General features: G+C 37.4%; 1 protein-coding gene across 1 annotated transcript in view; it reads right to left on the reverse strand.

Annotated features, from left to right (window-relative positions):
- Positions 1–12,151, reverse strand: part of ADH6 (alcohol dehydrogenase 6 (class V)) — a 25,887-nt gene that overhangs the window by 5,122 nt on the left and 8,614 nt on the right. Inside the window, exons 3-8 of the mRNA XM_006893104.1 lie at positions 11,558–11,690; positions 7,793–7,880; positions 7,463–7,679; positions 5,479–5,739; positions 2,592–2,721; positions 959–1,097 (exon numbers count right to left, since the gene is read on the reverse strand). Of these exons, the coding sequence (XP_006893166.1) occupies positions 959–1,097; positions 2,592–2,721; positions 5,479–5,739; positions 7,463–7,679; positions 7,793–7,880; positions 11,558–11,690 (968 nt within the window). The remainder of the gene's footprint in view (positions 1–958; positions 1,098–2,591; positions 2,722–5,478; positions 5,740–7,462; positions 7,680–7,792; positions 7,881–11,557; positions 11,691–12,151) is intronic.

Raw genomic sequence — 12,151 nt, forward strand, 5'->3', positions numbered from 1 at the left:
AAAAATATCGTAGTTGGAAAAAAAATTGGATCCTAATATAAGATGAAATGAAACAACTTATATCCTTTTTTAAAACCTTATTTAGAATACTATTATTTAAAGAGAGAACTTGCAAAAATTTTAAGTATTCAAACGTCAGGTTTTAAAAGATAAAGAAATAAGTAATTTTAGGAGATTGGTAACATTGTCACCTAAATTTGAAATATTTAGAAGGTAAATATATTCTCACCTCTGTAATTTTGCCAGTATACACAGCATTTATTGGCCAGAGACACTTTCATAATGAAACTTCACATTATGCTAAGTACTGCAAGTTCTATCATTTTAAAGGACTGATGCTTAAGTGATAAATACTGATATTTAAAATATTGAAATCTACCACCTCAAAAACCCTCAACTCTGTTTATGGATTTGGAGCTTGGCGACTCAAGTATTAATTGCAGTTTTATTTTAAAAAAGAATGCTACATCTTAATGTGGTTTTTCTCATGCTTCTGTTAAAAAAAAAGCTAATAAAACTCTTTTACCTTAAAAAAAAAATCCAAAGTGAAAAGAAACCGTTTATGCATGTGTGTAAGCCATGAGGTTGTAAATGACTCATAGCTAATCCTCCAGTGGATTTTTGGAGGCTGTAAATCACATGAAGTTGGGAGGAGGATTGCTCATCTTTCTCCCAAGGAATACCTAATAGATACAAACTCCCTGCCTTTGAATTGGCTGCATGACTCCTTACCCACTTGGCCACCAGAGCTTACAGACATTAATAGTAAGGAGAGATCAACTCTTTACCCTCCTCAGGACTGTATAGTTTAAGAGCTTGGCATAAAATAAAATAAGAGGATATGCTTTAAAAACTTTCTGAAACCTTCATTTGTCACATGATTCCCCCACATCTGCCACACCCACACATTCTTTCTCTTGATTCCAAACACATAGACATAAAAATGTGAGACACATACCATTTCCCGGATTTCATTAATTCAACTGCTTCATTGATTTTAGAAAAAGCCATAGTATGGCTAATTAGAGGATCTAGATTAATCTTCTTTGCCATATAATCAGAAACTAGTTTGGGAATATGATCTCTGCTCTTCCATCCTGGAAATATAGAATAATGACAGATTTTATACACAAGACGTCACATAGAAAAGGCATTCAGAGTTGTTATTGGTGTGTTGGCTTCCAAAGGAAATAAAAAAGTATTCCATTTATTTGAGTCAGTCATCAGAATACCTGATCTAACCACATACCTAGCATTGCAGTGAGTAGCAAAGTTATTCTTTGCTACACCATAATTGAAAGATAACAATTCTTTCTCAGTCTTCCTTATTCATTGTCCAACTTTCACAGGCCTATGAAGTATATGAACTACTAAAATTTGAGGAAGGTGTATCTTAGTCTTTAAACTGACATCCTTGCTTATTAAGAAGTCTCTGAAAGCAAACTTATCTGATGTTAGTATGTCTTGATTTCTTGACTGTTTTTTCCCATAGGTCTTGATTGTGAAAGTAAAATGAAATAATATTTTCTCCATTTCCTATGATTTTTTTTCCATAGGTCTTGATTGTGAAAGTAAAATGAAATAATATTTTCTCCATTTCCTATGATGTTTTTTTCCATAGGTCTTGATTGTGAAAGTAAAATGAAATAATATTTTCTCCATTTCCTATGATGGTGCTTATTAGTTCAATTGTAAGAATTTTTGTGTTCTGTATGTTTAGATGATCCAGGCCATGGTTTGCAGTTAATTGCTATGCATCAGAAAGCTGGATAAATAAATAAGAATGGCAAAAGAAGAATCAATGCCTTTGAGTTGTGGTGCTGGAGAAGAGTATTGAATATACCATGGACTGCCAAAAGGACAAGCAGATCTGTCCTGGAAAGGGTGAAACCAAATTGCTCGTTGGAGGCAAGTATTTTGAAGCTCTGTATGATATACTCTGGGCATGTTGTTAGTAGGGTCCAATCGTCCTTGGAGAAGGACATCATGCTTGAAAGGGTGGAGGGACAGAGCAAGAGAGGAAGACCCAGGATGAGATGGATTGACACGGTTACTGGGTTAATAGGGGTAGATGTGTCAGAGACAGTGAGACTGGTTCAGGACAGGGCAGGGTTCACAGCTATTGTGCGTAGGGTCACTATGAGTTACAGTTTGACTTGACGGCATGTAAAAACACCACCAAAAAGGTTAAGATATTCTTTGTATTCTTTGCATATTATTTTGATGCTTTGTTGGTCACTCAAGATTTTGTCAGAAGGCAGAGACGAGGAAGATAGAGGCCATGTCACAAGATCACTAAGGAGACAAAGAAAAGAGATAAGATCCTCACTCACAGAGACCCCCAAGAAAGACAGAATGCCTTCCCCTAAAGCCTGTGCTCTAAATGTAGACTTCTAAATTGTGAGAAGAGAAATTTCTGTTTGCCATCTACTTGTGGTGTTTCTAGCATAGCAGCACTGGACGACTAATACAGCAACCAAAATGTCTAATATTATTGCTTTCAGTCCCTTCTTAACATTTATGATACACCTCTTCCTGTATCCTACCTTCATACCCTTGTGCATTCCCATCTATCCCTGCTTCATCCATACCTCCAAAAACAGATCCCTTCAAGGAACGTCCAGAGAAGAACAACTGGTTGCTGAGCTGGATATCGGCAGCCAACAACCCCACAATGACACAGACACCATGACTCTCATGGCAGGACATAAAGGCAGTTACCTGTTACAAGGCAATACAATGGTTAAAAGATGTACTTAGAAGTTGGACCTAACTTTCAATCAGAACTTCACTACTGTATGATATGTGACTGTTTTTTTCCTTCCCACCCCCATCCACATTTGGAACAACATTTGCTTTATAAAGGTGCTGTAAAACAGTTAAGACTTTGCCTGCTATGTTGCCTGTCATTATTATTTGTTGAAGAGCCATTTCTGCCTTATAGTGACCCTAGAAGACTATTGAACTTAGAAACCATCAGGTTTCCAAGGCTGTAAATTCTTATGGAAGCAAATTGCCACATTATTCTTCTGAGGAGTAGATGGTAGGTTAGAACCACTGGTCTTTTTGTTAGTAGTTGTTATCATATGTTAGGGATCCTCAAGAAACAAATGTAACAAAATATGAAAGGAATAGTATCTGTAAAAATAACAGCACCTATAGGGGTAAGGGGTTTTATGCTGGAAGTTGCCATGGCCTCTTGCATCTTGAGGAGGGACACGTATGGAACACTTGGGCTCTTATGGTTTTCTTTTCATCCCAAGTGGGTGTCAGCAGATGGGACTTGCCAGGTGAACTTGGGGTCTCTTTCTAATAGTCCACCAGCATGTGGGTGTGCTGGAATTTTTAAATGCTGAAATGCTTGGCCTCACCTGCAGAAATGATGAAAGTTATACTAGTGTTCAAATCTTCCGTTCATAGGGTCACTATGAGTCACCTATGACTCGATGACACTTAATAACAACTACAACTATATAAGGGTAAATACAGGTCTCTGACTGCAGACTTTCCCAGTGCGCTATGTCTACTTATTTCCTGACTGCTGGACAGGGACTTCTCCAAATTATTGAAGAGCAATGCTGTCGGTTTGAGGACAAAAATGTACCTGATTTAGGCAGGATTTTTTCAATTACTTGCTATGTATCTGAGAACTGGACAATGAATAAAGATGATGGCAGAAGAATTTAAGTCTTTGAATGTGTGGGAGAAGAGTACTGAATATCCCATGGGCTGTCAAAAGAGCAAACAGATATGTCCTGGACAAAGTGCAGCCAAAGTGCTCGCTCCTTGGAGGCAAAGATGGCAAAGCTCTGTCTCACACACTTTAGGCATGTTACTAGGAAAGGCTGTTCCTTGGAGTGGGACGTCATGCTTGGAAGGGTGGAGGAACAGCAAAGGAGAAGAAGACTCTCAAAGAGGTAGATTGATTCAGTGACTGCTACAATGGGCTCAAGTGTGTCAGAAATTGTGACTATGGTACAGGATAGGGCAGGGTTCAGATCTGTTGTTCATAGAATCACTATGGGCCATACTCGACTCAATCACACCCTACAATAGCAACAACATGGGGGTGAGGACGGAGATATTTTGTTTCATATACTTTGGGCATGATGGCGGGAGGAGCCAACCCTTGAGGAAGGATATCATTTTTTTCAAAAGTAGAGAGGCAGAGTCAGAGAAAAAAGGAAGACTTTCAGTACGATGAATTGGCACAGTAACTACTGGATTGTGAGGATGGCACAAGTTCAGGCAGAGTTTCATTGTGTTGTCTGAACATAGGGTTGCTATGAGTCAGAGCCAACTTGATGGCACCAAACAGCATAGTGATGATAATAACTTTCCCTAAGGCCATTAATTTTGAAAGTGGTTGGTTATTGCTGACTATTTTTAATTAAGACATTAAAGTTTGATATTTATAAAGCAGTTTGATATTTATAAAGTAGAGACTTATGCTGCTAGTTCAAAGGCTGTATCACTTTGCAGTTCACATCCAGCAATGAATGAGAGAGAAAGATGGGCAGTCTCCTCTTCTGCAATTTACAGCTTCCCAAAGGAGTTTGATGTTAGCTATGAGTCAGTTCTAACTCAATAGCAATGAGGCTTTTTTTAAAAAACAAATTTTAGCAAGTGACAAGAACAGACAGTCATGTTTCCACTTGTTATTTTTCAAATCTGGTTATAAGAGCAAGACAGTGTAAAAGATTTTTCTATGTTCTTTTTACAGACCAGGGAACTCAGATACACTGAGGAATGAAAATATTTTATATGCTGAAAAAAATCTCTCTTGGAATAGTTCCTTAATTTCCTATCAACTTATTAGAAGCCTTAATCATGTAACCCAATAATACATTATTTTTTCAAATTACTAAAGAAAACAAATATCAGATGTTAAAAATAACTTCCTCTTAATTCATATACTTTTATATAAACCATGTTCTCCTTGGGTAAAAGCCAATTGCTTCAACAATTTCAAATCCTTTTATTTTTAAATGAGCCATTTAATCAAGATTAAGAGATAATATTCATGGAAGATTATCTCAACTCTAACACTAACGACATTGTTGAAAGTGCAAAGTTTACTAATTTGACAGGGTCTTGTATTCATTTTTACCTTTTCAAGTTAAAACGTCTTGGTTCAGAAATTATAGTTAGCAAAGTGTATCTTGTTATGAAATAATTTAGCGAGTTCCTTATGACAGTAAGACGAAGTTTTACTGTCTATGCCTTCTGGAGTGTAACTGCTCGTGGTGAACTAGTATGGTAGAACACAGAGAGGGAAACCTGGCACGGAAATTCTAGATTCTTTGTCTAGGACTGTAACCAATTTATTTGATCAGACAAAGGGTACCAGCTGGAATGCAAGCAGAGCACAAGAAAAGTTGGAGAAATGTGTAGAGAGTTTAAGAATTTTCGTACATTACAATCTAAAATGGTCACTCTTAGAGATACTGGTGATTTTCATTTTAGAGGAATACATACCGCTATTTCTGGATTTCCAATGACCTCAAAACAAAAATCTGCACCGGTGCCAATCATCTCAACTAAAACTTCATGGACAGGCTTATTGAAGTCCTGTGGGTTGATGCACTGAGTGGCACCTATTTCCTTTGCTTTTTCAAATTTGTCTTTGTTGATGTCAACTCCGATGATCCTGGCTGCCCCTGCTGCCTTACAGCCCATGATGACAGACAGACCGACTCCTCCAAGGCCAAACACGACACACGTGGAACCTGCGGTTACCTGTGCATGTAAAGATAGAGAGCACAGAAAATGAAAGCACTGATCTTAAAATGTGCATTTATTTAGTTAGGAAGACCAAGGGCATCCTTTATTTGAAACATAAACAAACAACATTTAAAAAGAAAATGCTTCCTGAGTAGAGATTTTCAGTTTCTCAAGATGTTTCCAGATATGGACCAGAGAAGCAAAAAGCTACCTCAGATGGTTTCAGGGTCCCAAGAAATAATGGGAATGGCAGTAATTTAATCAACAGTAATTGAACATTAAGACTTAATTGACAAAATATTGCTTTAACTTCAGTTACTTTTAAATCCCTTTAAACTTTCTCTACCATTCTCCAACCATTTCTTTCTGTAAACTTTTTATGACAGTACCAGCTGTCAGGAGATAAGGAGACATTGCTTTAGGCAAAGTTACTGACAGAAACTCCTCAAAAACACTGAAGAGCAAGGATGTCAGTTTGAAGACTAAGTTGTGCCAGATACTGGCCATGGTCTTTTCAGTCACTTACTATGCATCTGAGAGCTGGACAATGAACAAAGAAGACAGAGGAAGAATTGATTCCTTTGAATTGTGTTGTTGGAGAATAGTACTGCCAGAAGAATGAATCTATAATGTCTTGGAAAATGTTCAGCCAGAATGCTCCGTGGAGGCAAAGATGGCAAAGTTTCCTCTCTCCTACCTCTTACATGTTGCTCAGAGAGACTATTCCTTGTAAAGGGATGTCATGCTTGGAAAGGTGGAACATCAGCAAAAGAGAGGAAGACCTCCAAGGAGATAGATGCATACAGTGATTGGAGCAAAGGGTTCAAGAGTATCAGAGATGGTAAGGATGGCACAGGATAGGACAGGATTCAGGTCTGTTCAGAGGGTTACTAAGAGTTGTACTCAACTTGATGGCATCTAAAACCAACAAACTTTTTATTACTTACAATGTCACTGCCTTATCAAGGCAATCAATGACATATAATGTAGTCCAACATTGAATTAAATTGAGCTTTTCTGTAATATCATTGTGATTGTCATGTTCTGCTGGGTTAGAATTCACTCAGCTGAACCTTCTGTAGGTTTTCAGAAGCTGTAAATATCAAAGGTGGAGATTATCTTTCTCCCATGTAGCAGTTGGCAGCACAACTCTTTATCATAAGCCACCACTATTCTATATAGTAGACAATGGAAAAAGCAAAGTCAGTAAAAATATTTAGATGTAGAAATTTGACAGTAGCCCAATCAACTCTTGTGGGTTTCCTTGACCAATGTATTTAATATAGCAACTCTCCTTTTGGGATCTTGGATTCTTTACCCTTTACCTCTGTCTATTGACCTTTATTTCTAGACAGCCCCTGTTTTGTAATACATTTCCTTTTGCTAACTGCTGAGTCCCAGAAACTGCAACATTGCCTGGAATGTTATTGAATGAAAGAAAGAATGCATTGGATTGTGAAAAAAAACATACAGTCACTGACATTGTAAATGTTATTCTTAATTCCCAGGGATTCCATTTGCCTTTCTTTGTGAATGGCATAGAGCGTTGAGGATGGATTTACAATTTATCTCAGTAAAGAAAGACATTGAAAGAAGCAAAGGAAGATATTCATCAAGGTGTAGAGGCAGACTTGTGATTCTTGTTCATGCTTTATGATCACACATGACCCAGAGGCGTGAAGACCTTCAACTCCATATCTCAAGGATTCTATTCATGATAGATATAAATTTACTTTACCTTAGCAGTGTTGATTGCAGCACCATATCCAGTAGAAAAACCACAGCTCATTAAGCATACTTTCTCAAGAGGTGCACCTGCATCAATCTTGGCAAGGGAATTTTCGTTTATCACTGTGTATTCAGAGAAAGTGCTCGTATTACCAAAGTGATATATTGGTATTCCCCTGCAGGTAAACCTAACGGTGCCATCCGACATCCGGCCAGTGTATGATTCTCTTACAGAAAAATAAACAAACAAAACAAACACAAAAAAATTCTTTTTAATTAGAAAACTTTGATGTTTTTCAATGAAATTAATTTTTTCCAAAAGAAAACAGCTAAGACTTACTTGAATTTTATGCAAAAATTGCCCTTAGGATTCAGGCAAGCGTCACATTCTCTACACTGTGGCAGAAAGAGCATGATGACTTTGTCACCTAGGAGAGCACAATAATGCCTTATGAATTTATTTAAAAAATATATGTGAAATTGAATAAATAGATTCTTTCTGAAGACATACAGATAAGGAACCGAGACTTTGGGTTATGGAACCCTAAGCAAGTAACCTAGGTAAGTCTATCCAGATTACTAAACTACTGAAGCTGAGAAAGTAATTTTATGACATTTTAAACTGCTAAATTTGTGGTAACTTCTTATCGCAAAAATAGAAAACTAATAGACAATGTTTTTGGAATACTTTTACAGATAAAATTATTTTTCTGTTGTACTAGAAATTGTGTTTACTTATTTTAAATGTCTGAGTTTTAACATATTTTCATATGTTGAAATATATTTCTATTTTTCCTCCAAATAGATGTTTATTTCCTTTGCCTATTTTCTACAAAATAGTGTATGTACTTTATTACATTTTGGAATCTTTGATTGACATAAACTATTAATCCCCAAGCTACCTTTTATTTATTTTTTGAGTCTTCATGTGACACAAACTATTTTTCCTCAAGCTACCAGCGGAAAGGTTGGTTGGAGTCTATGTAGAAACTCCTGGGAAAAGGTGGAACAATCTACTTTCCAAATTACAATCAGCCATTGAAAACCCTGTGACCTTCATGGGAATCAATTTGGAGTTAACTAAATAACAACTGCTTAGATTTGTTAGCCGCATTATTATTATTGGTTTGTTTTATATAACTTAAAAAAACCTTATATTGGTTTGTATACAAAGTTCATATATATTGAATTCCACTCATATACATTGTGTTTCACCCACTCCTTTGTTCACATTGTGTTTCATATGATCATCCCCATACAACCTGTTTTATAAAACCAATCACCATGATTATTGCTTTTTAAAGAGCAGAGTGGTGAAGTGTGTGTTGGTCACATACCTATCTAATCTATCAGTCAACAGTTTGGATCCACCATTTACTCCAAAGGAGAAGATGGATAGTCTCCTTCTGTAAAGATCTAGAATCTCAGAAACCCAGTGGAAGATTGCCATAAATCAGAATTGACTTGGTGGCACTCGGTTTTTTGAGTTTTGGTGTATGCGTTAAGGAGCTGTAGAAGTATGGTGTGCTACATGTTTCACTATTAATTGAAAGGTTATTGGTTCATATCTACCACTTCAGAGAGAGAGCGAGAGAGGTATGCAATCTCCTTCCAAAGGTTATAGTGAGTGGAACTTGACTTGTTCCTAGCAGATTAGGTTTTATGGGTGTCATATGTAGATTAGCTCATTATTGTAACAACTGAAAAGACTTAATAGTTTTCCAGTTTGTTGTTGTTTCTTGACTTTTGTGTATTTTCACATATGCACTTAAAGTTATTTTGTTTTTTCTTGTTGTTGTTACGTGCCATTGAGTCAAGTCTCTTGCAACTCATAGCGACCCTATGTACAAGAGCCCTAAACACCGTTCTACCCTGTGCCAACCTCTCCATCTCAAATGTACTCATTCCCACCACTACAGTCACAGAATTGATCCATCTCATTGAAGGTCTTCCTCTCCTGTGCAGCCCCTCCACTCTGCCAAACATTATGTCCCTCTCCAAGGACTAATCCCTCCTTGCAACAACCCCAAAGTATGTCAAACAAGCTTCAGAATCCTTGACTCCAAGGAGCATTCTGGCTTCACCTTCTCCAGAACAAATCTTTTGTTCTCCTAGCAGTCCATGTATAATCAACACTCTTCTGGAGTACCACAGCTCAAAGGTATCAATTCTCTTTCTATCACTGTCCAACTCTCTGAAGCATAGTATGTAATTGCCTGGATCAGGTACACCTTAGTCTCCAGCCTGACGTTATTGCTCTTCAGTACTCTTGAGAGGTCCTTCACAGCTGCCTTTCCCAATGCAATTCTTCTCCTGGTTTCCTGGCTGCTGTTACCAAGGGTGTTGACTGTGGAACCAAGTAAACTAAAATTCTTAACTATCTCAATCTCTTCACCATCCATATTGATGCTGCCAATTGGCCCAGTGGTGAGAATCTTTGTTTTCTTGATGTTGAGTTTCAATCCATATAGAAGGCTGCTGTCCTTGACCTTGCAACAAGCACTTCAGGTCCTCCTCAGTTTCAGCAAGCAGGGCTGTGCCATCTGCGTAACGCTGGTTGTTGATGACTCTTCTACCAATCGTGATGCCACATTCCTCCTCATACAGCCCAGCATCTCAGATGATCTGTTCTGCATACAGATTGAAAAGTTATAGAGGCAGAATACATCCCTGACGGACCCCCTTTTTGACTTTGAACCACATGGTGTCTCCTTTTTTTTTTTTTTTAACATGGTGTCTCCTTGCTCTGTTCTGACAACTGCCTCTTGGTCCAAAACGTTTTGCATTAGCACAATCAAATATTCTGGGATTCTCCAGTCAGTCACATCTTGTAATCCACACAGTCAAAAGCCTCTGCATAGTCAATGCAGCACAGAGAGACATTTTTCTGATATTCTTTGTTTTCTGCCAAGATTTATCTAACATTAGCTATAATATCCCTAGTGTCATGGCCTCTTCTAAATCCAACCTGCACATCTGACAGTTCTCTGTTGACATATTGTTCAAACGTTTTTGGATAATTTTCAGCAGGATCTTGCTTTCATGTGATATTAATGATATTGTTCGATAATTTCTGCACTCTGTTGGGTCACCTTTCTTTGTAATGGGAACAAATATCGATCTTTTCCAGTCAATTGGCCAGCTGGCTGACCTCCAGATTTCTTGGCACAACTTAGTGAGCATCTCCAGGGCAGTGTCTGTTGAAATATGTCAATTGGTATGCTGTCAACTCCTGGAGCCTTGTTTTTTACTAATTCCTTCAGAGCAATTTGAACTTCCTCCTTCATCACCATAGGCTCTTGCTCATATGTTACTTCATGAAATTCTTCTATGTCAGCCAATTCCTGCTGATACGGTGACTCTGTTTGTCAGTATACTATTTTGTATATTCTGGATTTATTTGTATTGTTTTAAATCTCTTCCTATTCTGAGATAATAACTTTCTTTTGTGTTGTCTAACAATATCTTTTTCATGATTCCATTATTCATTAAATTTTGTGTTCACATACAATATTTTTTTGCATTTGGAGAGCAACTCCACTACTTCTCCCCTCCTCACTGCAAATGATTACGTAATTGTTCTAACACCGTACATATGTTGTTGTTGTTAAGTGCCATCTAGTAGTAGACAACTCATAGCACTATGAATGAAAGACTTGAACACTTGCTTAACTTTCATCGTTTTTGCCTCAAATATGAAAAGCAAATCTAATTCTGCATTTAATTTCTCTCTCTATATTTGGATTCAATTCTGAACTCCATTCCAACTTAGCACCATGTGTTTGACTATTTATCATATACTTCTTTTACATGATTGTTCAACAGTTTTCAACTTCTTTTTTGTAAGTTTTTGTCTGGTTTGTGCTTACTTTCAGAACTAGTTTCAATGCATTCAGATTAATCTTGTTATTTTCTTTTTAAAATATGGATGCAAAAAATATAGTACATTTTGTGTTTTGAGGTAGTGAATATTTTCTTTTCTTTTTCTAGGAAGTGTTTCATCTTGTGTTTCACTTGACTTCAATGTATGCAATGAATGCCTTTTTTAATTATCATATAAATTCTAAGGTATGCCTATTTCCAGGCCCGAGGTCTCAATTCTTACCTGTTTTCACTGTGCTTACTCCTTCTCCCACACTCTCAACTATTCCAGCTCCTTCATGGCCCAAAATACTGGGGAAAATGTGATGACTGGTTATCATTTTCATCTCTGTACCACAGAGCCCTGTGACCACAACCTGAATGGAAAGCAAAGAGAACTATAGTTTTCTCACTCCTAACCACACATGTTTTGGAGTTGTTAGTGTTCTGAAACTTTTGGCCAATTTAACATGCTTCATTAAGACCCAGGATGAGATGGATTGACATTGTAACTGGGGTAATGAGGGCAGGTGTGTCAGAGGCAGTGAAATTAGCTGAGAATAGAGCAGGATTCAGAAGTATTGTGCGTATGAGTTGGAGCTGACCTGACAGCACATAACAACAATCATCATTAGTACAGTGCATTTACGTATCAGTTTTGCTTCTAGACAAGGGTCAATAATATATGTTTTAAAAGAAATGGTATGTTTTTCATTAGCAAAAATGGGCCCAAGTATATCAGAGATAATGAGGATTACACAGGACAGGGCGAGGTTCAGCGCCATTGTTCACAGCATCTCTGAGAGTCATAGGTGATTGAATAGCACCTAACACAACA

Source organism: Elephantulus edwardii, unplaced genomic scaffold (assembly GCF_000299155.1).
Source record: "Elephantulus edwardii isolate Elephantulus edwardi_28Jun2011 unplaced genomic scaffold, EleEdw1.0 scaffold00122, whole genome shotgun sequence".
NCBI lineage: Eukaryota > Metazoa > Chordata > Mammalia > Macroscelidea > Macroscelididae > Elephantulus > Elephantulus edwardii.